The 27,559-nt window shown below is 41.6% G+C and overlaps 4 protein-coding genes and 1 long non-coding RNA gene across 6 annotated transcripts; 2 read left to right on the top strand and 3 right to left on the bottom strand.

The window, feature by feature from the left end:
• Positions 1–426: 426 nt before the first annotated feature.
• LOC144048601 (uncharacterized) lies at positions 427–2,215 on the top strand. The gene is made up of 2 exons (XM_077560740.1): positions 427–859; positions 1,265–2,215. The coding sequence occupies exons 1-2, from the start codon at positions 481–483 to the stop codon at positions 1,432–1,434; spliced, it is 549 nt and encodes a 182-aa protein (XP_077416866.1). The 5' UTR covers positions 427–480; the 3' UTR covers positions 1,435–2,215.
• Positions 1,470–6,111, bottom strand: LOC144048591 (protein SET-like). The gene is made up of 8 exons (XM_077560727.1): positions 5,863–6,111; positions 4,886–4,943; positions 3,723–3,865; positions 3,543–3,646; positions 3,353–3,466; positions 2,614–2,784; positions 2,403–2,534; positions 1,470–2,326 (listed from the first exon to the last, which is right to left on the bottom strand). Exons 1-8 carry the CDS (start codon positions 5,933–5,935, stop codon positions 2,303–2,305), a joined length of 819 nt encoding a protein of 272 aa, XP_077416853.1. The 5' UTR covers positions 5,936–6,111; the 3' UTR covers positions 1,470–2,302.
• Positions 6,112–9,348: 3,237 nt separating this feature from the next.
• LOC144048613 (uncharacterized) lies at positions 9,349–16,864 on the bottom strand. The gene is made up of 4 exons (XR_013293374.1): positions 16,589–16,864; positions 14,044–15,525; positions 10,861–12,362; positions 9,349–10,694 (listed from the first exon to the last, which is right to left on the bottom strand). It is a non-coding gene; the product is annotated as an uncharacterized LOC144048613 (long non-coding RNA).
• LOC144048522 (serine/threonine-protein kinase N1-like) lies at positions 9,727–21,561 on the top strand. Its single transcript, XM_077560601.1, has 20 exons — positions 9,727–9,926; positions 10,581–10,767; positions 11,995–12,131; positions 12,213–12,369; positions 12,922–12,996; positions 14,231–14,337; positions 15,331–15,507; positions 15,640–15,715; positions 16,533–16,668; positions 16,737–16,827; positions 17,560–17,612; positions 17,876–17,933; positions 18,820–18,911; positions 19,028–19,204; positions 19,410–19,472; positions 19,540–19,616; positions 19,691–19,833; positions 20,879–20,986; positions 21,049–21,129; positions 21,358–21,561. Exons 2-20 carry the CDS (start codon positions 10,635–10,637, stop codon positions 21,559–21,561), a joined length of 2,145 nt encoding a protein of 714 aa, XP_077416727.1. The 5' UTR covers positions 9,727–9,926; positions 10,581–10,634.
• Positions 21,562–21,747: 186 nt separating this feature from the next.
• Positions 21,748–26,480, bottom strand: LOC144048593 (palmitoyltransferase ZDHHC12-B-like). Of its 2 annotated transcripts, XM_077560729.1 has the most exons (5): positions 26,097–26,480; positions 25,541–25,674; positions 25,315–25,395; positions 24,736–24,902; positions 21,748–23,738 (listed from the first exon to the last, which is right to left on the bottom strand). In XM_077560729.1, the coding sequence occupies exons 1-5, from the start codon at positions 26,191–26,193 to the stop codon at positions 23,423–23,425; spliced, it is 795 nt and encodes a 264-aa protein (XP_077416855.1). In that variant the 5' UTR covers positions 26,194–26,480; the 3' UTR covers positions 21,748–23,422. The 2 variants fall into 2 exon arrangements, with proteins under 2 accessions (XP_077416855.1, XP_077416857.1); XM_077560731.1 differs by lacking the exon at positions 24,736–24,902.
• Positions 26,481–27,559: the final 1,079 nt, after the last annotated feature.

The raw sequence follows: 27,559 nt of genomic DNA, 5'->3' as shown, positions 1-27,559 counted from the left end.
CGAAGGAGAAATGGTCGTTCAATGTTTTACTCGTGACCATTGGCATGTTTTTATTTTGTTTATGGTCATTTATCTTTTAGTTTGTTGTTTAAGTATATTTACTTGATTTGGTGAGTGTTTATTTGCAATGATTATGAACATTGATATATTGTTAAATAAAGATATGAGGGGGGAAAAAAGGGAAATGGTTGCATTTCCGTGTATGACCTAGCATAGTTAATAAAATAGCTCAAAGTGCACTAAATCGCACCGTTAATCTGTGATGTTTTGTAAACGCATACATAACGGTTGCAGTTTTAAGTATACTGTTTTAAAATTGACCCAAAACATTTTAGGGGGTGGCAAATGCGTCGGAATTACTGCTATCACTGCTAAAAACAAAAGGCGCTAACGGCCCCGCTAGCTGCTTGGCGACATTTGTATCCATGCGCGAGTGACTGCGTCGCACTGAGGCCTCCGCGTTCCGATTTAATCCAAAAAATGGAAATAATCTCGTGTATGTTTGTACTCGTGGCCGCCGTGTGTCGGCCCGTCGCGGCGTGTGCCACCGCCGAAGCGGGGAAGACCAGCGCTGACACGCTCATTTTGTGTCGGGCATGTGGACACGAGCTGGCCTCCGGCTCGGACACCATTGCCACCGTGCACAGCCGCATGGCGTTGTCAGGCCGCAACGACACGCTGCCCGGGGGCCGGAGAGTGCGCGTCCAGACGTTCGAGAACCCGCAAGGCCTCCAGTTTGAAGTGGCTACCTTCCGCAGGGCGGACGTGGACAAACGGTGGCCTGCAGACAGACACTTCTCCTGGTTTCCGGGGTTCTCGTGGACCGTGGCCTCGTGCCCGCGTTGCAGGACGCACTTAGGTGGGTCAGGGCCATTACTACGTCCACTGCCCAGAATAATCAATATAGAAAAATGGGGGAACTGCATAAAAATTAGGTAGCAAAACTTTTAATTTTCTTAAAAATTAATCAACTATTTGCCAATCTACTGCACACTATTCATTTTTAATAAGCAAGCCTTTTTGTAAAACCGTTTTTTTGTGAAAAATCCAGTATATCAAAAACACTCATCCAAAAATAATGAAAATTTAAATGTTTGGATTAATAGAAAAATGCTGCATTGTCACTGTTAAACCTAGCTTTAAAGAGGGAAAAAACGTTTTTTTTTAATAATTTTGGAATTGCCCCCCCAAAATAAAAATCGAATAGTTTATAGATACTGCATGCGCACCAAACAGCATTTCTTCTTATTCCCAAATTCCTAAGAAGTTGTCATTCAAGGTTGGGCCTTCCAGCCAAACTTCTGGCCCGCCACCATCACGGCATCTGCATTCGAGTCTTCGGACCAGACCTTCCTGGCTCTCATCGTAGACCGCCTGCTGAGAGAAGACTTTGCCTCCAGCCTGCTCATCACCCCCAAATCCTTTATCAGCTGACCTATCGTGTTTGAACACTCCCACACACGTGTATATACACATGAACATTTTATTATTGAATCAAAAAGTAAGTTTACACCTCAAACAGTTTCTTTCCCCACCGCCTAGCGGAAAAAGGAAGGTGAAGCCGGGATATTTTTTTTGGGGCATATCCATGAAGTGAGCATTAGCCCAAAATTTACAAGCTTTTTTTTTTTCCCATTTTGTTCTTTATTAAAAATGTCATTTCAAATTCCATGGATATCTGTAAAACAATACAATGAAAACAAAAAAGTCCCATAGAAATGGTGTCAAAATAACCACTCTCTTGCCCCCCCACCCTCAAACCGCTTAACCTCCCCTCCCATACTAGTAGCCAACATGCCTCCCCCTCCCTCTTAACATGAAAGGAATGAGCTGTTGGGGGAAGAAAAACAAAACAAAACGTCCAAAAATGAAAAATAAAAAAATAAAGATAATGATGAGGTCTGCTAGTGCTAAGGTGACTACACCATGGCTTCTTCTCACCACACCTGGGAACAGGAGCACATCTGTGGGAAGTATCTTCAAATTCTACGAGATTCTATTTTTTTTTTGACTTTTTTTTAATTATGACAACAAGAGAGCAAGAGTGAGAGAGATGAACCCCAGGGGTTGTGCACGTACGTATACTCACAATTGGGGGAGAAAGTGCCGCTGGCCTTTTCTTATAGAACCCGCGGGTGAAGGAGAAGGAGGCTTCAGAATGTCAAAAATGAAGCGCACGCATGGACTTAATAAAACAACGACAAAAAACAAAAAATGAACAGCAAAAATAAACCTTTGCTCCCGAACATGACTTGATAAAGCAAATGGGGAATAGAAGGGCGAGGAGGGCGCGGCGGGCTTCTCAGTCATCGTCTCCGTCGTCGTCCTGCGTGCGACAATTGCAAAATTAGTCATCCCAAAAACAACAACAACAACAAAATGGCAAATGAATGACTCCATACCTCTCCATCTTCTCCATCGTCATCATCGTCATCTTCTCCGTCCTCATCGCCTTCCTCGTCAATGTCTTCGAGGCCTTCCTCATCCTCTTCGTCCTCCTCGCCGTCGCCTTCCTCGTCGTCCATGTCGGGGACCTGACGACGACAACGACAACAGTTTAACACAAGTTTGTTTTGTGGCGCGTGTGTGGGCTGGGGGGGGGGGGGGACCCACCAAATAGTACTGCAGCGGGTTGGGCCAGATGTCATCTTTGATGACCTCGCCCAGCTCATCGGCGCCGGCGTCAGCGTGGTCGGTGAACCAGGTGAAGAAGCTCTCGGGCTCTTCGTGTTGCCTCTTGCGGCCCGCTTTGTTCTGCGTCTGGCTGGAGCGCTTGGTCAGGTCCTTCAGAGAAACACACGCAAAAAGGTGATTTCCACTCATGACAATGGCTCCTGAAAACGACTTTACAAATAGTACCGGTTAATGCGTAGCTTAATTAAGTTAACAGTTTGTAAAATTGGCGAACAAAAAAAAAAACACCACACACATTACAACATGGAACAAAGATAATTGACATTCAAAACACCTTAAATGCTACATGAGAAAGTATTGAAAAACAGGCGAACATTTTTTTTAAGTATTAAGTGGCTCAAAAATAGCACACTTTTCAGACTGATACCTCTACTACTTTTGATATTGAATAGAACACACTGATAATAATAAAAAAACTGAACAAAGATGGTTGCTTCTGGTACGGATGATTATTCGCCAACTACTTCTGAGAACTTTCTGTCAGATATTTCCTCCAAGTATTTACCCGATATAAGTGGTATCAGTGTTCAATATATATATATTTTTTTTAATTAAATTGACCGATTAATCTATCACCCGCTAAATATTGGAATCGACTGAAGAAAAAAAAAACAGCTCAAGCCCCACAAATATTGCGTATCGACATTTTGTGCCTTACCTTTCCTGACTTCCATTTGATTTCCGTCGACTTTGAAGATGGGTCGCCGCTCTCGTTCAGGTGAAATTCTTTGGAAAGGACTTTGTTTTCGAAGTATGGGTTCTCGTCAAAATACTGCGAGAAAAGCACACGTCTAAACAGCAGCTCCATTTTGTGCCAACGGGTGAGTACGGCATCGAGATGTACTTACAAAATCTATTCTGTAACCTGACTTTATGTCTTCAAACTCTGTCACCTCCACTCGGCACAGGTAGTGAAGCGCCTCCTCATCCTCCTCCCCCAGTAGGGCAGATACTTTGGGAGACAACATGAAAATGGCGTGAATAAATGCACCGGTCGCAGCAGGAGGTCGTACGGGGGTCGCGCTCACCTTGTGGATGGTTGACAAATGTGGTGACCCAAAAGTTGGGAATTTTGGCGATCAGTTCCGATCTCTTCTGAAAGAACGGCTGGCGGAGTTTGTTGTACTTCTGTTCTACTTTCAGGATCTCCTCGCTGGCCTGCTCGTTCAACCTGTTCGCATCGGAAAAGCAAAATCAGTTCGTTCATATTTTCAGTTAACATGTAAATTTGAGGTTTACTGAACTTTTGTTCTAAAAGTGCATGTGCACTTTGTTGTTTAAACTGTGCATTTCATTTGGGAATTCCGAGTCCAAATTTAAGCTATTCCAACGGACCTCAACAAAGTTTCATGATTGGAATGTCCCGCGGGGCTTGCCTGTGCGTTAATTTCATTTTTAATTAAATTTTTGCTTTGGTGGACTTTCATTGATAAACTTCTCGTTCACGGGACACTCCAGTAGTATTTGCCATGAAATATCAATTTTGTACTGAGTCAAGGTTTCACCCTTGAAAAGTACATTTGATTCTCAACTGTAATTTACAAAACAAAAACTTTGCTTTGGTGGGAACTTACTTTTCCTAAATTAAATTGGTTAGCAAAATTATATTTTACCCCATTTATGGGAATATTTTGTAGTACAGTATACGATAAATGTTCAATTCTAAACAGAAATTAACGCTTTTCTAAACAAATGCCTTTTTACAAGCATACTTTTTTAGAAATTGAAATCATTTTTATAATTATCTGGAGTAAGATTCAAATAGGCTTGAAATCTAATATATTTGCAAATCCTAAAATGTTGTTTTGGTTAGGCTTTTTTTGTGTTAACTCACAGTCACCATTAACTGGGTAAGAAATGGCTAGAGAAATAATTACAAACATCTCATTTGTCAATTTTAAGTATAATTTTGAAATTATCGGTGTCACAATGAGATGTGAGCAAACGTATACGGTTCATTCGTTTTTCAGTGGCAAGTTAATTCACATTTGCTTGATTTTTTTGTATTTTCAGTAGTGTGTACAGGGAAGGGAAGTGTTTTTTAGTGTAAATTGACATTAAATACTAATTCTACACTGAAATGAAAGCACAACAACCCTCTGACATTGTGCTCATTTGTGGTGCCTGTGAACACAAAGTGAGGGGTGGAAAATCACGTCAACGCGAGACAAAAAAAAAAAAAGAAGATTACCTGTCGATTTCATTTTGCACTTCATCGATGTGTTCAATAGCTTCTTGCTGCTCTTTCTCTGTTGGAAGTGAAACAAATCAACGTTAGAAACAATCAGTATTTGTATTTGGTACATGAAGCAAAGATTGATAAACGAAGGGGGTGGGGGGGGGGGTTGTTCACAGCCACTTTGTCCATTTGGGGTAGCTAAACTACGTTGGAATTCCCTGGAAAGAAGATTTAAAGTCCATGAACGTGCTGGTGGTGGAGAGGCGCATGCAGAGTTGCGTTCACGGCCAATCGCGGGATTTGTGGCTCGTTTCCTGCCGGCCGCCTCCGAGGCCGCGTGGTTTAAATGTGGGACACACGACTCGACTGTTCTAGTGCAACGCAGCCGCGCTAGCTAGCATGCCAACAGCCCCCCGAAATCATTCACGAAGACCCCATTTTGCCCCCGCCCTCCCCTTTACTAAGCGGGAAAACGTGTGATTTACGTACTTTTTCAAATTGCTTTTAAACGTAACCAAAAACGTCGTCAGAATCGCGTTAGGTAACCGCTACAACAACACGCTAGCACACACGCTTGCGACCGAAACGCAAAATATGAAAGAGACTGCTTTCATTTGGGCGGTTGTGGAACGTCACAATGGTCTAAAAAAATTGTGATGCACATTAAAGTAAACGCGCGCGACTCCCAACTCGCGAGCCTAAAAACGCCAGCTAACGATGCTAAATGGAGGAGGAAGAGGAGGTTGGGGGGGAAAGCTAACATGGCTTCCCCCGTGCCCGACAACAGCACGCTAAGCTAACAAAACGAGCCACAATGCGAACGGGCGGACACGAAAAGGTCGAATTACAATAAAACCGTGAGGCAAAGCTAACAAAGGACGAACCGCATGAATAAAAGTAAAACGGAGGACACGAGTGGGAAATGCGTTGCAAGGAAGAAAGTGAGGGGGAAAATGGCGGTGAAACAAGGAGGCCGCCATGGCGCTTACCGGAGGTCTCGTCCGCTCCGTCGTGGTTCGAGTTGAGCTCCTTTTTACTCACTTTTGCCGCCGAGGCCGACATGTTTGGTCGCGAGGGGAGCAAATAAGAAGAAGCCGGGTCAGGGTCGCGGGGGGTTTTGTTCTCGAGAGAGAGCGAGAGCACGGTTCAATGGGCGTAAAGTTGAGTCGAGATGAGGGAAAAAAGCCACCAACGTGCTGCTGGCGTGCGCGCACACACAATGTGAGTGAGCGAGCCCGCACAAAGTAAGATAGAGGAGGCGCTGGTGGGCGGATCGATACAAAACGTCGAGCGCAACGTCGCCCTTGATATTGACGGATACCACTATGATGACGGCTTTCTAAAAAGAGAATTGTAATTCATAAAAATAAAGTTATATTATTTGTGTTTGCTTTTCTATTTTTATTTATGTACTTCACTCTGCTTCAGCTGTATTTTCAAATTCTCTCTAAATAGTGTATGATGCATTCCAGCAAATGTATATTTTATTGGTGTGTCGCTCAGGGTTATAATAATTTAAAATTTTTCATTATAGTTTTTTTTATTTTGTTTTGAGTTGATATATTTTGAATTCAGGTCTTTTTAATAACGGGTTTGGTAGTTTGGGTTTCTTCATTTTTATTAGTTTACATTTTAGTTAATAAATGATACCAGTAATTCTTTTTCTACATTTATGATACTCCTTTTCCCAAAAACACTTTTATTTAATTATGTCTGAGAAAAATACATTAAAAATTTAAAGCCATATGGTTGTCCTGTGCCTGTGTTTTCACTCAGTATTGTTACTTGAAAACAGTATCCATCTTAAAAAGTTGGAATATTCCACGAGTCACTTGGTCCACACGAAGTTGTATCGTTTAGATCCTCGGCGTGCGAAGGGCAAAAGTAAGTTCTTTATATATACTGTATACTATTTATACACAGTATATGTCACCATACAGTGTGCTCACTATCAAATAACTGTTATTTTTTTATGTAATCGAATCATTGTAATATGCTTAGTGTCAAATTGTTATTAGCAACAATGTCATGTAGCTATACATCATGCATTTGCCAAATCGGTTAAATACTCACTCCTGGTACTTTCAGTCCTGCTACTCAAATGAGGGGTTTCAGTAGGATAAAGCCACGTGACAATAATAGAGTAATAATAATGACAATTATTTAGAAAAAAAAAGGAATATACCTCTTAAAAATGGCTCCATGTTAGAGAAAGTTAGTAGCTCTTGACGGTTGTGGGTGACATCATAAACAAGGGGGGGGGGGGGGGGAGCCTGTTAGCATCGATATTTTGCGACAATTACATTTTTGACTGAAAAATGGGAGTACATGGAGAGACACATACAATAAAGGAGAAAGAAACATAGAAATAGAAGAGAACGTTGATCAGGTGGCAACAAAACCAATTTCTTCAGATTTGGGACTGCTCTCATATGTTGAATGTTTTAAAAGATTGAAGCGCAACATCATGAGGAAACATTTTTACGACCAGACCTGCTGTCCATCTTCAGACACGATCAGTTTTTCAAGACTCACCATATTAAACCTGTTAACTATATGACAATGATCATACTGCTGTGTGTTCTTCAAGAAATTCAGAGCTGAAACAATTCAAATGGTTTCAGTCTGGATTGTGAGATTGAGACTTTCAGTTCCTTTTTTTGTATGCTTTGCTGTGCTTTGGTCAAATACTGTAAAGACCAGTTTTTCTATTTTGGGGGCCATTTAATTATTCAGGCTTTAGTTGTATTTTTACTTATTGTTTTATTTATGTATTTATTTCCAAGCCACAAAACTGAAGGGAAGAAAATGACACTTTGCATCATATTTCCTGAAGACACATTCAGCCAATTGCAAAAATGTTTTATAATTAATGATCATTTTGATGGTTAAAAAAAAGTTCTAGAAAAGATGTGCAACAGATGGGAGTCATTTTGTTTGGGGGGGGGGGGATTATAGAAACAATTTGTCTTAATTTTTATTCTTGAGTCATGAAAAAAACATATTGTAGAAATAATTTGTCCTATTTGTTTGTGATTTTGTGCACTTCAATAAAATAATGACAATGAATGAGAAGAATTCCCCTGCTGTAACGTATCTGCACAGACTTTTATTTAAGACTTTATTAGCACAGTAAAGTGTTTTCTATTTACCTTATATACTTTGCACACAATCTGTGAATTAGTCATCGTGTAAATTTAGAATCTGAAGTCAAAATTCCACAAAAAAATATCAGCCATCGGCACAAATTAGTATTGATATCGTTGATACTGTCCGTAGACTACTTGGTATCGGATCGATAACGATCTTTCAGTATCGTGCACTACAGTCAGAAGCTCCACTAGCCCGCCTCCAGGAGCCCGCCTCCGCCTCCGCCTCCTGCTCCGTGCTGCTGCCGCCTGCCCACTGTGCCCTCTGCCCAGTGCCCACCAGCCAGGAAGTCCGCCGAACTCCGCCTCTCAAAATAGGGCTCCGTCCGAGCATCCCTTGAGTTCTGCTCGACCCCCGACAAATCGCATACACACGTCGTCAGAAGAAAAAGAAAATCAAATTGAAGGTTCCCAAAAGGACAATTTGGAATGTTGTTGTTTTTAAGCCATCGGATGGCGAACGCTTCATTCCCCCCACGTAAAGTCAACGTTTGTGGGTCAAATGTGTCTTTTATCGACTTGATCCCTGTCGCCTTTTTAAGCTTCTTAATGGCGCTTGTTGGCCGCGGGCTGCGTTTAAAGGCTAATTGCGACAAGGCTTTGCGGTTTTAAGTCACCACGTTAATTACATTCGTCAGTCACTTTACACGAAATGGCAACAAGTCTCCGACACTACTCGTCACAACTGTTTGAGTTACGTTAAATTTGCAATAAAATCTACACTATAACACAGTTCAAATTCATACAAGGTACCTATGGTTTCTGGGCGCCCGTGAAGGCAACATTTTTATCAGCCATCTTAAATCAGGCTTTAAATACTTAAGTAGTGATTTTAAAACAACGTCGCACTTCTTACCTTGACTTTGCAAACAAACGTAATTGGGTACACACTAAATATGTTAACATTTATTAATTGTACTTAAATAAATGTATTTTGAAAAAATTGGAGTGAAGTTGCGAAGGTCTTCTGGATCGTTCAATATGTGTAGTATACGTACTTGTTTTATACTGTCCCCTGCGGTACCTGTGGTTTCTGGGCGCCCGTGAAGGCAACATTTGATCAGCCATCTTAAATCAAGCTTTAAATACTTAAGTAGTGATTTTAAAACAACGTCGCACTTCTTACCTTGACTTTGCAAACAAACGTAATTGGGTACACACGAAATATGTTAACATTTATTAATTGTACTTAAATAAATGTATTTTGAAAAATTGGAGTGAAGTTGCGAAGGTCTTCTGGATCGTTCAATATGTGTAGTATACGTACTTGTTTTATACTGTCCCCTGCTGGTTAAAATGCACACATCAGAAGGAGCAGCACAATCATTTGCACAAACTGTTTAATTCCTTGGTAAATTCTATTTACTTATGTTCTTAGTTTTTAAAGTACATTTCAGTAAAAATGCCTGTACAGAGGTATACATAAATTATATCTTATTAAAACACATTACAATTAAAAAATAGAAATCTAGAGCTGCATGTATATTTCCGGTCATCCTAAATCCAAAATGATCACCGCATTCTTTTGAATAGTGTTTTTATTGTTGCTCAGCCATTAGCGGGCCTCCCCAATTCGTCTGGCCTTTCTGCATGTAAACACGCGGCCCGAGCCGAGCCCAGAGCAACCGATCAATGAAATCCCATCCAACATTCCAGCATCCTCGTCCTGAAGGAGAGCAGATTGGCTCTGGCACTGGCGCTGGCAGTGTTGTCGGATGCAGCAGGAAGCGGATGCGGCGGGGCGAGAGGAGGCAGACGGGATGGGAGAGGAGGAGGAGGAGGAGGAGGAGGAGGAAAGGGAGGAGGGCGGCTTTCAAGGAGAGTGAAGGTGGAGAGGCAGGACTGTTCTCTCGGAGGATGATGACACATTCTTAGTCTTTGTGGAGGAACCACATCACTAAGAGGTAGGGTATTTATTCTCGTGTTGTTATTATTATTATTACGTTTTGTGTCCATGTGTCATTGTTTATTTAAGGACATTGTCGCATGGGGGGGGAAAAAAACATGATTCCAGACAGTCCCCAAAGGCGATACAAGACCTGATTGAGAGATGAAATGAAACCATTTTCGGGTGAGGAAAGTTACGACTTTCAGCTGTCCCTGAAGGGTACGCTTGAAATGGAAAATAGGTCAAAATTAAACTAAGCAACTATGGTGTGAGGACAATTCTGCTCTGGGACTGTCCCTAATGGCAACAACAGACTTGATAGGGGGATGAAAATGTAACTAAGCAATTTTGTGTGTGTAGGGAAAGCTTTAACTTCAGACTGTCCCTGAAGGCAACATAATAGATAGGTTGACAGAATATCCATCCATCATTATCAATTCACTTGTAAAGATAGAACAAACGTTATGTGAAGAAAACTTTGATTTCAGAAAGTCCCTGAAGGTGATTTATAGATAAAACGACACGTAAAGAAGTTTACGATTTCAGAGTATACCTGAAAGCCACCCCTGACCTGCTACCCAGATAGCTGTTACCTGTAGGCAACATAAGACTTGATTGATAAATCAAATTGAACAAATATTGGGTGAAGAATAAGAGACTCTGATTTCAGATTGTACCCGAAGACACCGCCGCATTTGGCGGTGTTTCCTGGCTGCTCCACAGGATGTTTTCCACGGCTCAGCAGATGCTGCAGGACAGCCGCTCCAAAATGAAGCTTCTCCGCCTGCACATCATTAAAGTGGCGCAGGCCGGAAGCGACCAAGATGACCAAGAAGCAAACAGCGCAACGCAACAAGGTTCCTTTCAAGATATTATAAAGCATGAAAATTTACATACGCTACTACATTTCAGGATGAATGCAAAATGCAAAACTTTACAGGTGAACTTACCAGAGCTCTCTGAAGGAACTTGCGACTGAGCTCAGAGTGACATCAGCAGGTTGCAACAGCGATAGAGACTGGAAGAGTCACAAAAAGGCTTAGGCTTACTTTTTGTCGTGTGCTGAAGACATTTGGGTTTCAGATGAGACATAAATTCAGAATTCCAGATTATATTTCATGGTGTTTAAATCTTGATCTGTTACTTCAGCTAATGTTTCAGACGTTCAGTCATTTTTCGAACCACTTATCTTCACTAAAGTTGCACTGCAACCACCATTTTTCAATTGCTAGCTCGCCACAATTTTGTTGTTGTGGGAATGTATATTTATGGACATCTTCCGTCTCGTTCTTGTCAGAGCACGTAATGCGAGTAAAGTTGATGGTTTCCTCTGCTTGTATTTCACAGGACCTTCTATGAACTCACTCACGCTCTCTTTATCGATTCTTCCTCATGAGGTGTAGGGAAGCTGTTAGCATGCTTCTATGCTTTGCAAGGCTATGCTAGGCTATGATAGGCTGGAACCAGTTGCCATGTACAACTAAAACAAAGTAGACAAGCCTTAATCCATACTCTGCTATATACTGTGCTAGACTAGCACGTTATTACACTACAACATACAAGCTAACGGTAAATGGTCAGTATGAGATGTCCGCATACTAGCCTGTTAGCATGTTAAACTGTTAGCACATTTTTGTATTTCTTTATCAGCTAATTGTAAATAAACAGTATTTCAAAATACTTGCATGTGAGACTCCTGGCACGTAAGCATACTTGTAAATAACCAGTATGCTAACATGCAAGTACGTTAGCATACTAGCGTTTTAGCATAATGGCCTGTCAGCATGCTAGCCCATTAACCTACTAGTACGTACGCATACTAGTATGTTTGTGTACTAGCATGTTAGCATATATACTAGTTAGCGGGAAGTAAACAATGCATTCAGGCATGTTAGCAAACTAGCAGGTTTACATGCTAGCCCGTTAGCGAACATGTAACAAAGGTTATATTTTGTATGTGAGGCTTATGTTTATTGTGTAGCTAGCCTATTAGCATACTAGCTAGACAAAATACTCGATCACATGACTTTCAGTGCAGTTGCGATGTGTTCAAGTGTAATACGTCTTTCTGGCTCCTCCTCCAGGGCCGTCCGGGGCGGATGGCCGCCTGGCCGAGCTTCGTCACTACACGCAGCGGGAGCACGACGCCCTGCGGCTGGCCGAGGATGTGCTGGCGCAAATGGATGCCGTGTCCTCGCCGGACCACGAAGCTCGCTCAGAGGTACGGTTCAGGTGCTCGGAACCCGGCGTCAGGATCTTGTGGCATTGCCGGCACATGAGCGATGGTGTGTTTTGATGTCAGGCTGAGATGCGGCGCGATCACTCGTCCCAGCGTTTACGACTCCTGCGGGCGTCCGTGGAGGCGTGTCTGAGGGATGACAGGAGGGCCACGCCCGAGATGACCGACGCCCACTCGGACCCGGGTCCGCGCTTGTCCAGCCGACCTGCCTCGCTGACAGGTGGGAGGGCATATTATAGCATGAAAAAATATGTATGCATAAACAATGTATCAAAAATGAAAAATAGACCAATAGAGCCGTTTAGTATCAAATATATACAAGAATATAAAAAACAAGTACAAATATGAAATAATAAAACAACAAAATGATAAACAATATCCAAAATGTTTTTAAATGATAAAACAATAAGATATAAAAATATTAATACATAAAATAATAATAAACTGCTTTTCTATTTGATATGTTTTGTAATATATATTGAATGTTGACATCCGACACGTTTTCTGCCGTAGATCCACCATGAAGAGAAGATGCTGTTGTATGTGATTAATATGAACAAACTTGTGTAATCTGTTTGTCTGACCAATCAGACGCCAGCTGCTGCTGCTGCTGTGACGAGGAGGCAAATCCTTGTTTCTGGCATCCCATAATGAGCACAGCATGCTTCAGCATCTTCCTGCTGGCCATCACGAGGATGGCCAAAGCTTTTACTTTGAAATACGTCAATATGCTGTTCTCAAATATGATTTTGTTTTTGGTTTGTTTTTCAAGGGAAGCTGGAAGTCAGATTGCTCGGATGTGAAGATTTGTTTTGTCCTGCTGCTGATGATGATGACGCAACTTCTGGTGAGATGATTCAGAAATATAAATATATGTATTTCTTCATTTTTAGGTACTTTAGAATGTATGAAGGTGTTTTAGGGCTGCTTTAATGCAATTTAATCATACTTTAAACCTGTGTGACATTTTATTTGGCCAAAATAAGACTTTATTCTTCGACATCAAAATTTGATTTAATTCGTGTTATACTATAATCTCCTAAAAAAAAATTTTTTTATAAACGTACGATGTAATGTCGGGTCGTTTCTGTTCATTTAAAAGCATTTTTGGTGTTTTATTTTAAGAACAAAATTATTTTTTTAAATAATTTTTTTTGTCTTTTTTTAAAAAACTTTTTGTTAACCATAAGAAACTTGCTTGAAACATGACTTTATTTCCCCCCTAGAATAAACACAACTTTTTTTTAATCAAATAAGAATTATTTTTGTAATATTCCGACCTTTGTCCTGAAAAAATATGACCTCTTAAATGTAGAAAAAAAACAAGCCGTTATGTTTGTTGTACAACTTACAACTTTTATTTTTAGATGCTTTTTTTGCATCAAGAAAAATCTTTTTTTTTTCTTGTAAGATTTCATTTAGTATTACAATTACAACTAATATATTATTTTGTCTGATAAAAGCCCGCTAGCCTAATGCTAACATATGATGTGAATCTCCATAGATGAGCTAATGGAAATGAGCATAACTGTTATGTTAGGGTCATTCTAAACCTTTAAACAAGTGCTACTTTTACACACACACACACAAGTTTGTTTTCCTATCTTTGTGGGGCCATCTCATTGACATAATGCATTTTCTAGCCCCTCCCCCTAACCCCAACCATCCAAAATGATTGCCAACCCCTATTCCTTATCCTAACCTCAACCATAACCCAATTCAAACCTAAACTCTAAAACCAAGTCTTGACCCTCAAAAAGAAGTCTGAACTTGTGGGGACCACCAAAATGTCCCCACGGTGATAGTTAAACCTGGAAAACACGCCTGTATGGGCCCCACAATGTAGCAAAGACAAAAGCGCACACACTTAAAATCGGAATACAGAAATACTCACAGGCTCTGTGGAAACAACACATAGTGCTGGAGCTTAGTTGGGCACCTTCTCTGACTCTCCTTGCGCTTAATTATGCCGCATGTCCTCAAGTAGAGCTCGGTGCCGTCCGACATGTTGTGACACAACGCAACGATGACCTGCAAAGTACACTCATTGATCTCGACCAATGTGACTTTCCTTCTGGCAGAGATGAGCGCCACCTTGAGGCTGGACGGCAGAGTGGTGGGCAGCACGCGCTGGGCGGCGGCGGGCAGGCTGACCTGGGATCAAACCTTCTGCCTCACATTAGAGCGGGTGAGTCCACATACTGTACATTTATTAACAGTGTATGATCTCACTTGCTTTTTTTTCTCACTTTGCACAGGTTATATGTCATATTCAAGTTCAGGTTTAATTTTTACATAGCACAAAAACCTGTCATTTGAACAGGGGGGTGTAAACCTTTAATACCCACTGTGTGTATTAACTCATTCACTGCCATAAATTCATGGAAAAAAAAAAGATTATTAAAAATTAGGGGCAAGAGGCGATTATATATAGTTTTTAATTGTAATTAATTGCATGACTTCACTAGTTAACTCACGATTAATCCAAAATTTTATATTTGTTCTAAATGTACAATAAAAAAAATATAGGTTTTCTTACTCTTGTTAACAAAAGTGGAAAAAAAATTGTTAAACTAATAGAAATAGTTCAAATGATTTTTTTACGTTTATAGCCGTCAACGGCATTGAATGAATATAAAAAAAAAAAAATTATAAAAAAAATTCTGGGCGTCAGGCGATTAAAGTTCTTAATCGTAATTAATCGCATGACTTCACTAGTTAACTCACGATTAATCACAAATTTCTATATCTGTTCTAAATGTACAATAAAAAATATAGGTTTTCATTCTCTTGTTAACAAAAGTGGAAAAAAAATTGTTAAACTAATAGAAATAGTTCAAATGATTTTTTGACGTTTATAGCCGTCAACGGCATTGAATGAATAAAAAAATAAAAAAAATTATAAAAAAAATTCAGGGCGTCAGGCGATTAAAGTTCTTAATCGTAATTAATCGCATGACTTCACTAGTTAACTCACGATTAATCACAAATTTCTATATCTGTTCTAAATGTACAATAGAAACATTCTAGGTTTTCATACTCTTGTTAACAAAAGTGGGGGAAAAAAGTTAAACTAATAGAAATAGTTCAAATGAATTTTTGACGTCTATAGCCGTCAATGGCAGTGAATGAGTTCATCATTGCTTATTCGTTCACCTTTGACCTTGGCGTTACACCGCAGTGTCGCGAGCTGGAGGTCGACGTGTTTTGGCGGGACAGCAATAACATGTGCGCGCTCGGCTTCCTGCGCCTGGACCAGCTCCTGGACCAGCAGAACCAGAACCAGGTAGACCAAAACAACGGCCACTCCGCCTCACAGGTGCGGCGTCTGGAACCCAAAGGCCTCCTCCACGCTCAGGTGAAGTCAACCTGGAGTCTTGTATTTTTCACCATGTTGGTGCAAGGTACAAAAGACATTATGAAAGATATAAAACAATTGAAATGTTATCGCTCTTTTAACACATCTTTATGATTTTTTATGTGCTTAAAGTTTGACTTTGCGGACGCGGTGGTGGAGCGACAGCACAAACTACGACGTCAGCGATGCATCTTCACCAAAGAGAGAGGTATGTGAGAGATCTCTCTCTCTCTCTCTCTCTCTCTCTCTCTCTCTCTCTCTCTCTCTCTCTCTCTCTCTCTCTCTCTCTCTCTCTCTCTCTCTCTCTCTCTCTCTCTCTCTCTCTCTCTCTCTCTCTCCTCTCTCTCTCTCTCTCTCTCTCTCTCTCTCTCTCTCTCTCTCTCAACTCCATGATTAACATTTTTCTAATCTAATTGGTACAGGTGTTTACATCTATTTTTAAAGATGTCTTTTTAATACAGCATTGCAAATTATTGAAAAAAAAAAAATGTACAGACGACTTCTAAAAACACACAAGTATATAAATTAAAAAAAAATATGCCTGTGTAATTTTTTTTAAAGCAATATATGTGATAAATTTTGTAGAAACCATATTAAACAATTGGTTTTATATACTGTATTTGTTACAAATATGCAAAAATATTTAAAAAGTACTAATATACGATAGAATATGTACTCATATACAAATATATACAAAGCCCAAAATTTATTATACTATCACAAATAGATAAATATAAAATAACATTTTTATACACACACACACAATAAAAAAAATGTTTTTTTAATAAACATCTCAAAGTTGTTTTGGAACAATTATATTAAACAATAGTTTTATATTTGAAAAATAATTTTATAAACATGTATGACATTTCTGTAAACAAATATAAACTCCCGAAATTACATATATTTTCAAAGATGTATTTTTTTCCTACAAAATTGCAGAAATTAAATTTTCAAAAGTATCTATATCCTGTATATATTTTAGTAAACACTCACACATACAGATGATGTAAACGTGTGTGCAGGTAAGAACTTCCTGCGTGCGGCTCAGCTTAACGTGAACTTTTCCACGTGGGCTCACCTGATGCTGAGCGTGCTTCCTGGTTACGCCTCCTTCACCGCTGACTCCGCCCCCCAGCCATGCACATCGCCGCCGCCAAGGTCGCGACTCCCGACCGCGCGCGTGTAGTCAGCGTGTGTGTGATGTCTTTCTGTCCGTACACGTGCAGCGACGCGCAAACGAGACAAAGTCCTCCCGGCCACCAGGAGGCGACGCGGCGTGTTGATAAAACCTTGGAAACGATTCAACAGCAGCAGATGGTGAGCGACTTGTCAAAGTGTGTGCGTGGCTTCATGATGGCGCTTACACACAAAAATGTTGCCAGTGTTCCCTCGTTATATCACAGTTGATGGTTCGAGCCCCGCTATGTCGCCGAGCTCTACTGGAAAATTCATTATTATTCACTCACAGCCATTTTCACTGAAGCAACCCCCTTCGCTCCCGGCTGTTTTACTGGAATTTGACTGATTTTGCAAGGCCCACAGAATAAGAAAGATTAGAGTCTCTTCTATCATCAGCAATATATATATATATATATTTGTATCTGTTTCCGTTTTGCAGCAATTAGCATTAGAATATAGCGAAGTTTCCTCATTATTCAAAAATCTGTTGAAAACAGTGGTGAAAAGAGCTTGTTGCAACATGGCCCTGGTTGATCTCTTATACTCCGCTGCCACCTGCTGGCCGTTTTTTGTAATAACTACCATTGCTTTAAGCCACCTCTTCAGTTCTGAGGCTGCATCGAAGCCTTCCGTATGCTCTAGCATAAAAAAAAATGAAAAAAACATACGTTTTTGGGAGTGAAGGATAAATGATTAAAAAAGGGCAGAGAAGGTTCCCAACTAAGCAGCCGTAATTGTAGTTCCAACAGAGAACAGAAAATATATGATCTTTGTAACTAAAACCACAGAAATATACGTTGGACATTGTTATTTGATTGATTGATTGACACTTCCCGTTGTTCAATTCATTTTTTCCGTTTGTGTGCGCAGTTGCCCTCCAGCAGGAGAAAAGAAAGTCAAGACAACTCAGCCCCTCCTTTCAAGTAACACAACACAAGAACACAAACACAAACACACAACCACCTCCACAAACGCACATCGGTACAAATAGCACACAAACATAAACCAGAAGTTACACATTGTAAGAACACTCACACAAAAACACACAACACAAAAACATGAACGCAAACAAAGTAGGCAAAACATAACAAAAGCTAAAACAAACACATAAGAACACACATTTGGACACCGCCAGCCACGAGACACCCAAAAAGCAACGCCTTCTTCTGCTTGTTGATGTTTTCAGGCTGCACATGTCGGATCTGCGCTACATTTCCGTGCTTGGCAGAGGTCACTTTGGCAAGGTAGCGCCATCTCAATCTTAGTGTGTGTGCGGCTTTGAAAAGGGAACGACGAAAGTAGCACTATCTCGACGTGCGGCCGTTTGGAAGCGCGGCACGTCGTCGTCGTCGTCGGCGTGTTGTTGCAACGGTAGTCGTCGGCGTAAAACGTTTGTTGTCGTCGCCTTGTGTCTGTTGTCGTTGTCGTGCTCCTGGAGCAGGAAAACGACTGTTGTCGTAACTATTGTAAATGTTTTTGTAACTGGTGTGCTAAAAGTGTTGATGAAACTGTTGTAATGTTTCAGCTGTTTTTTTTATTGTTGTATGTCTTTGTAGTAGTAGGCCTGTTGTTTTAACCGCTGTAGTTGTAACTATTGTTGTATTTTAACTGTTGTCACCAAAACGGTTGCTTTAACAGTTGTTGCTGTAACTGTTTGGTTTTTGTCATAACCGCTGCAGCCGTAACTGTTGTAGTTCCATTGTTGTTGTATTTGTTCTAACTGTTGCTTTAACAGTTGTTGTTGGCCTTTTCGTGACGGCTCTGGTCAGTTACGACGTCTGCCGGTTGTAGGCCTGTCATTGTTGTAACTTTGGTAGTCGTAACTGTCGCTTTACGTTTTTTTGTTACCTTTGTTGTCACTATTGTAGTCATAATTGTTGTAAATGTGGTAACGGCTGTTGATGTAACTTTGGTTGTTGCAATTATTGTCATTGCCATTGTACTGTAAATGTTGTCTTAACTGTTGTAATCGTCGTTCTTGTAACAGATTGCAGTAACCGTTTTGCCATAACTGTTGTAGTCACAAATGTTGTGCTTGTAAGCGTTGCAGTCGTACCCGTTGTTGTCGTAACTGCTGCCGTGATCACGACGTGGTCGCCGCATCGTCGTCTGTGACTGCGTTGCCTTCAGGTGCTGCTGGCCGAGATGACGAGCACGGGCCGCCTGTACGCCGTCAAAGCCTTGAAGAAGAGCGACGTGGTCACGCGTGACGAGGTGGACAGGTGGGTGGGCAAAGGTTTGCGTGGCCGTCCGTCCGTCCGTCCTTCACACTCTGAAGAGCCGGCCGGCCCGGCCCGGGCGGGCCGTTTGCGTGTGCGCCGCGTGTGCGCCCGTGCAGCCTGATGAGCGAGAAGAGGATCCTGGAGCTGATCAGAACGCGGCGTCATCCTTTCCTGGTCCAACTACACGCCTGCTTTCAGACCAGAGAACACGTCTGCTTCCTCATGGACTTCCTGCCTGGGGGGGACCTCATGATACACATACACAACAGAGCCTTCACGCCACAGCAGACCAGGTCCATTTTTTTACCTTCACCTTTTGCTTTTACGCCACATTTGTTGACTTTTACTTCCGCTTAACTTTTGCTTAGGTTTAACTTGATTTGTTTCGTTTTGCTTTGATTTCATTTCAACTTTTGTGTGATATATATTTTTTTTTCTTCCATGGAGTTGCTCAGAAACGTCCCTTTATGTGTCCTCTCACCCTCTGTCGTCATGCAGATTCTACTCGGCCTGTGTACTGCTGGCATTGGAATTCCTACACGTTCACCACATTATCTATCGGTAAGCTAGCGTTGGCGTCCGTTCTTGAAGTGCCGCCTGACTGACTGCCAATCGTTGTGCAACGCAGAGACCTCAAGCTGGACAACCTGCTGATGGATGCCGACGGCTTTGTCAAAATGACCGATTTTGGCCTTTGTAAAGAAGGTGGGGGAAGAGCCTCTGCTTCATGCTCATCATTTCTTTTCTGGTTATTGTCACTATTTTTTTCTCTTTGCAAGGGATCGGTCACGGGGATCGCACGTCCACATTCTGTGGGACACCCGAGTTCCTGGCACCTGAAGTTCTGACGGATGACGACTACACGCGGGCCGTCGACTGGTGGGGGATGGGCGTGCTCATCTACGAGATGCTGGTGGGCGAGGTCAGTTTTCGGGGTCCTAAAATGAGAAATTTCTGCGTTTGCAGTTTTTTTTTTTCCTTCTTTATTTTTTTCTGCGTTTGCTGTTAACAGGGATGTGATTTGACCAAAGTGAAATTATCTGAAAATTTAGCCGGGGGTCTGGGGGCCGCTGGCACCCAGCTAGGTCCAGGCGAAGCCCCCCTTGAGCTCATGGGTTTTCCGTGTTTTTAAGTACTTTCAATGCACTCACATGACAAAGAAATAGACAAAACAACAGCATAAATTTCCAATGTATATTGAACTATCCCATATAAAATGGCAGTTTTAGTCAACTCAAAAACATTGGACTGCCTTTGCTTTTAAAAACTATCACTGAGAATATCATCATATCTAACTAATGTGATTACTAAGTTAACACATAAATAATGTTGAAGAGTTCAAATTTCATGAACAAATAATTGTATCATGACCAAATGAAAAGTAACTCATATTAGAGCATACCACAAATGTCTTTGTTATAGCAGAAGATGTTATCTGTCGGAGTCATGTGCATACACAATGAACTACTAAAAAAAATAATAATAAAAAAAAATCGGATTTTTTTTTTTTTGGGGGGAGATAAAAAAAAGCGGAATTCCGCGAATTAGCGGAAAAATCACATCCCTGTGTTAATGCACAGCTATCGTGCTGACTGTTTGACTTATATTACATAGTTATTACACTATTTTATGTTAACTTATGCATTTATATACTGTAATTACAATATTATTACACATTATGCACTTTTATAGATTATTACAGGAATCTCCATTTTTACAGAAATAGCACTAATTAAGCTGATTGTCTTGATGTCATCCCTACATTGTTATTGCGCAGTTAATATGCCATTTTTTTACATGTTATTACATATTTATTACACGGTTATTACATAATATCGCTTACAAAGCGCCAAATCTACACTGTTGTCCAAATGTCATGTGACGAGCCTCGTGACGATTTGTGGCCTTAAGCGATCTTAAGAAAATGAGGCTAGCTTAATTTTTTTGCCAATGTGTCTCTCTGCCAGTCGCCATTCCTGGGAGAGGACGAAGAGGAAGTGTTCGACAGCATCGTCAATGACGACGTGACGTATCCGCAGTCGCTTCCGCAGGACGCCGTGGCAATAATTCAGAAGGCAAGCAGGATTAAAGAGCGTCCGATCTCTACGTGTTGATGATCAATGTGTTTGTGTTTTAGTTGCTGAAAAAGAACCCGCTAAAAAGGCTCGGCGGGGGTGAGAGAGATGCTAATGAGTTGAAAGGGGAGATATTCTTTGAGGTACAGTATGTAATAAAACATTTTAACTCACATGCTAAGCTAACGTAGCATAAGCGATGAGCGATACAATCACACAAAAATCAAAACAAACATCACAACCAGGCAGGCGCACATAAGCCAGCCACGTTGTCTAAGGAGCCAGTTTAAGTGACATCGCCAACTAGTGGCGCGGAATGCACACTACAGCTGCAGCGCTCCAAACTCACGTATGATGATTTTGCCTTTCAGGACGTGGACTGGGACGCCCTCCTGTCCAAGCAGGTGTCGCCGCCCTTCCTGCCGTCCCTGAAGACGTCGGCGGACGTCAGCAACTTCGACAGCGACTTCACGCGCCTTCAGCCCGTCCTGTCTCCGCCCGCCACGCCCGGCGGCCTCTCGGCCCAGCAGCAGGAGGCCTTCGCCGACTTCGACTTCTGCGCCCTGCGCGGCTGACGCTTGTTCGCCGGCAGCCCCGGCCACTTTGCCGACCCCTTCCTCCGGTTCTGCTTTACTGTGACAAGCTCCGCCCACTGCCGTGACCCCCCCCACAGGTGGTCACATGACTCCTGCATGGCGCCTGATGTAGCGTTGTTGAAAATAGCAATTACTAAAGCCATAGAAATGCTAATCGAGCCATACTTGTAGTTGAAGGCTGCAAACTAGCAAGTCATTTATTCATCACAGCAGACATGTTGAAATAAGTCGATGTCAACATTAATGATGATTGTGTCAGTATGCCAAAGAAAGGGAAAAACACGAAGGAACCAGACTGTTACAAACTGCTATATACATATGAATACACTATTGTACGTAAACAAGAACACAAACACCACATTGTTTTCATGTGTCTGGTCCTCAATAAATACAAAATACTTCCTGTCTAGTTCACCTACTAACCATTTGTTTCATTTGCAAACTGATTTACTTCCTACCTGGTTTAGCCGCTTCCTGTCAGGTGTAATGTTGGGTTCATTTGCTTCTTGATTGGTTCATCGACTTCCTCCTGTCTGGTTAATGTACTAGTTATCCGATTAGCTCAAATCATGACTAGCGGCTCTCGCTGGTTCTTGCTTCGTCAATGTATTTTCTACTTCCTGTTTTCTTCCTCAACTTCCTGTCTGCTTCATCGACTCCGGTTGAGTTTATTATGCATGACGGGTTGAACCTGCTCTTACTCTATGGGGTATGTGCCACGGAGGAGGCGGGACTTCCGACTTCCTGGTTTTCACACATCAGCTTTGTTTCCGTTTCCTGTTTGCGACGCGCGCGCCGCGTCCCAGTTCTTGCGCTTCCGCCTTTGTGCCCCTCGGCTGCGCGTTCCCGTCGACGGGTGCGAGGGTGTCCGTCTCAGTTGCCCGAAGCATTTCAGAGAGTTGAGACGCCCTGCGCGCTCTCGCCAATGGGCGGGAGCGCGCGGTTGGGGGGGGGGGGGGGGGGTGCGAGTGTTGGAACACGGCCATCAGTGGCCGGAAACGACGCTGACGTGTGAAACCCGGAAGTCTGTGGCGTCGACCCCATTCTGCCATGTTGAGCTGCTTCCTGGTTGCTCTGCTTCCTGTCCAGTTCGTCTACTTCCTGCTTGGTCAAATAACTTCCTGTCTGATTAAACTTCTGGCTTCAGGTAGTCAAGAATCCATGATGGGTTAAAAAAAAAAATCCATTCAAAGTAACAAGGATGAACCAACTCTACTCTATTCAGCTCACTGATCTGTATTTATTTCTGGATAGCTGATAGGCCGCCATATTACTCCTCCCAGGAAACGTCTCTCGCCATACGATCTATGCATTTACAATATAGAAATTGGAGAACATTTGCGAGTACTTAATAGAAACAGCATGATTGATCCTGTTTTCAATTTGTTAAACATAAACGAGGACTTCAGACATTTTACAACTTGCCTTAAATAAAATCATAAATTATGTGCTTAATGATGTTTACAGGAGGAAACTTGTATATTTTTTTATTAAAGAATTATAACTGTAATTCAACAAAAGATGCCTCTGCCAAATCTAATATTGGGGGGGGGGGGGGGGTCCACATAACAGTAGTCTGCTCTCGAGATGGGAGGAGTAAGATGGCCGCCCTGTGGCTATCGGCTATGCAGTAATATATAACAGATCAGTGATCCAGCTAGCCTGATCTGCTTCCTGTGCACTTCCTGTCTGGTTCATCTACTTCCTGTTTGGTCCATCTCCTGCGTATCTGATCGATCTGCTGGCCTCAAGTAGTCCAGAATTTGCACCGGGTTTAAAAATCTGGTCAAAAAGTAAAAGGGAAAACGTCCACGTGAGAACCTCTAAAACTTGAGGGCACTCAGACGGGATTCTGGGGGTTCCGGTGGTAGACCTGCTCCCAGGTCACGGCGCCGCACACGCAGAAGAAGTCCCACAGGTTGCAGAGGACGCCGCGGTCGAAGGGGCTGTCGTCGTCGCCGCGCTCCCTCAGGTACGCGATACGGTGGCGGGACATGAACTCCCACGTGGTGCAGTTGATGGCCACCAGGTAGACGTGGCAGCCCAGCAGCACCGACACCACCGCCGAGAACACGCCCACCACGCACAGCGCCGCCAACAGGAAGCCATTGGCGCGGAGCCACGCCTCCCACGTGGCACTGGGAGAAATGCCCGACCTGGAAGACATCAAAGCAAGGTGTGAATGTGGCATGTAGGGCTGCAACTCAAGATGATTTTAAAATAATTAATTAAATGATTAATCGCATATTTTTTTCCATCCCTTAATTAAAAGAGTGGACATTATTTCAAAATGGCAGTGCAGAAAGGCACACAAAGGTTGCTGCATGAACATACCAGAGCTTTCGAAGGAATAAATTATGATTAAAAAAAAAAAAGTTGAGCTCAAATGGACTGACACGCAAAACATACAAATGTCACTACACTTGTCTGGCTCCTCAGTCAAAACGGTCACTGTAAATTTGAATCTAGTGACAAAATAACCACATTCTCACACTTCCCCTCTTAGAAATTCAATTTAAATCTTATCCTAGATATAAATTGTCCCTCATCATGCTTCTTTCTTCTTCTTTTTTTTTAAGTTCAGCCAAGTGATTTACTAAACTTTAACCATTCACTAAACAAGACTTTAAGAACATTGAATAAAAAAATAGATATTTAAAAAAATATATATATAACCCTGTATATAAAAATGTCAACATAGTACTTTATATGTGACAATAAACAATGAGGCTACACTGCATTTCCCTATATGTCCACTAGATGGCACTAGTAAACAAAACTAGTAAAATTTCGTCCTTAAGTTTTAAAATATTGTCACTTGTAACACTTATACAATGAGCACAAACATGGTTTATTTTTATTTTTATGATCACTTTAATGAGCCTCTTCAGCTTCACTTTAGTGCGTGCTTCAAAGTGTCAAGACTTGATTGTGATTGGTTAACCAAGAACCAATCATTAACCAGCAGCGCATGCATCATCCAAATGTTGCATATTCATTACTTTAGAGAAGCAAAGATGTCATGAGAGCAGCTTTGAAGTGATAATGAAACATTTTCAATTATCTAGCGATTTCTATGAGTTTTTGCAAGCCCTGGTGCGATGCATCTGTTCTTGTGGCGTGTGTGTGTGTGTGTGTGTGTGTGAAACGTACAGTGCGACCCGCAGCGCCCAGAGCAGGGTCAGCAGCTGCACCATCAGGTAGAGCACGAACCAGCGGTGGTTGCGCTCACCCACGCAGTTCTCGATCCACGGGCAGTGGTGGTCGAAGCGACGCACGCAGCGAGAGCACGTCGGACAGTGCTTGGCTCTCATTGGCTGCTGCTCGTAACACGTACACACAGCAAGTTTAAACATTTCAAACCTCGTTTTCAAAATTAAGATCGCTTCGCTTCATGCTAACAAACAATGTGTTTGTGTTTAATAATAAAGAATTATAGAACATTGCTAAGCTACATGAGGCTAAGCCATGCTAAAAAGAATCACACCAATTTGAAAGCAAGTGCACTATGGCATGATGGGTGGTGTAGTTCTTTCTTCAGTGTCCTGAAAGATGCCTACAAAAACAAATACTTACTGTTTTTCTGTAATTCTGTCCGTTTTCTCAAAGCGGCTTGATAGTGTACAGTAAAACGTAAGTGAGCTTTCATGAGCAGTGTATTATTTTCCCAAAATGGACTCAGACTTCCATTTTGAATGTCCAAAGCTTGCACTTAGCGATGATGTTGGTTACCTGCAGCAGGCAGAAGCCGCAGCGCCGCAGACGGCAGGTGGAAGACTGAGGCATCATGGACTCGCTTTCCAGATCTGAAGGCTGCAAAGGACACGCGCAAATATTAAGATTTGTGCTTTTTCATGTTTTAATTTAAAAAATACTAAACAAATATTGTCTTTTTTTTCAGTCTACTAGAATCATTACATTTTTTTTTTGATTTTTAACTTTTGAGCCATGACGTCACCTTGACAGTGTCCGTGAGGACGAAGCCCGGGTCCATGAGTGACACGGCAAAGTACAACAGCACCGACAGCACCACCAGCAGGAAGAACAGCACCGGAACCGTCAGCTCGCCACGCTCCTCGCATTGGCGCAAATCTTAACACAAACACACGAATTTCATATAATCGAATATAATTTCATACGGAGCCCCAGACATGACATGTTGGAGGGGGTTAATAAATCATTTGTGCCCAAGAAGTAGGTATAGTGTGCGCCACAAATACAAATAAGCAACGTCGATATTATTCCTGGACGGTTAGATGAGCAAATCGAGCGCACCTTTACAAGAACCGTTGGAAGTAGAAATTCGGTTTCTTGCCAACGTGCGCTCCATTTGCCTACCCGAACTAACAAGCTGACCATTGCAAAGATAAACTCACAAATAAGTATTTCGTGCGCACTTTATACTTATTTCGCGGTCACAAAACAGCATTTGGTGACCACAACTTAAATGTTCCCACCCCGGCCTATGTCATCATATGTTGCTATGTAACTTCGCCACGTTCTAAACTACTTACCGGTGTTGTGCACGAATAGAATCAGCGTTATGACCCAGGTCAACACAGTGTGTGTGGCCCGAACCAGGAACCCGGTCCGGAACATGTTTCGAACCATTTTATACCCTAAAAATAATCAACTAATTTTGTACAGCTTTTGGGTCATTAGCCACACCGCTAGCTAGCCAGCTGGCTAACGACAAGCATCGCTTAAAACAGCATAATTACTACGACTAACGTAGAGGCAGATCGTTTAAAGCCTACATTACCGTATTTGCTTCGTTAAATGGAAGCTATGAGGTAGAGTTGTAGCGTTTGTACAAGGTAAATGCGACATAATTTAGGTGAATGCTACGATAACGCGCTGTCCGCTTCCACTTGAGTGTTGTAGTACGGATACTCAAGTAGGACAAAAGTCTTTCGATCTCTGCGTTGTGTGCGGGATTTCGCGCATAAAACCAAAACAAGTTAAAAAAAACACATCACATTTTATCTATAGTCAAATTTAATGGTAGTTTCTCATAATCAAACAATGTTTTAAATGTTCATTATTTATGACATTATTAATAATTAATGGTGAACATCCGGGCATTTCTCATATTTCACAATGCAACGCAATGCAAACGCTTTCTTTACACAGTGAAAACAAACGACGTATTGTATTGCTGATGCCTGTGGCTGGCATACAAACCAGACAGATTGTTATAGTAGTCAAACGACCTTTTATCACGTTTCGAAATCAAAATATTCCTCACAAATCAAACTACAACACTCCAAAGTAAAAATAAATAAATAAAATCAATCACTCTGTGTGGTCCGCCACTGCAGTTTTGGGTTGCTTTCCAAAAACCTTTTTTTTTTTGTATTGATGTTATATTTTAAATATATTTGAAGATCTCACGTACTCCCTGAAGTGCTTTCGCGAAAGACTGGTTTAGCAGACTGACAAGGAGAACGACGACGAACTCCATGCAGCAAAACGTATACACCAGTTACATATTGACAAGTAACACATAATCTATAAATGGTAGGGCAGATATCGATGATAATTTCCTCAATCGATTCGATAACGATTCACGAGAGTTCAGTTCCATTCCATCTTGACGTTTCCCGATTCGATTCATTTCAGTTCAATGCCATATCGATTCATTATGGAACATCAACTCTTCTTAAATGTTAAGGACGTGATAAAAACTCAAATATCTGAATTCCAGTGTAAATTTTGGGGAGGCGATAACTGGTCAAATGATTTAGTTTATGAATGAAAGTGACGTGTTACATGTTTGTGTGTTTATGATTTATGCTACGTTTATATAAATGAAGATGACTTGACTTATAATCAGTTAAGTGTTACACAAACATTGACATCAGCATGGATGAGATGAAAATATTTTCATAATTCGAATTTAATAATTGTAAATTCTGAATTGTCTTAAAGTGAAATAAGTCAGGTCTTTCATAAATTGAAGCTAATTAGTTAATTA

The sequence above is a fragment of the Vanacampus margaritifer genome, chromosome 3 (genome assembly GCF_051991255.1).
Source record: "Vanacampus margaritifer isolate UIUO_Vmar chromosome 3, RoL_Vmar_1.0, whole genome shotgun sequence".
Taxonomy (NCBI): domain Eukaryota; kingdom Metazoa; phylum Chordata; class Actinopteri; order Syngnathiformes; family Syngnathidae; genus Vanacampus; species Vanacampus margaritifer.
Note: the sequence above shows the minus strand (reverse complement) of the source record. Positions and strands in the feature narration are given on the sequence as shown.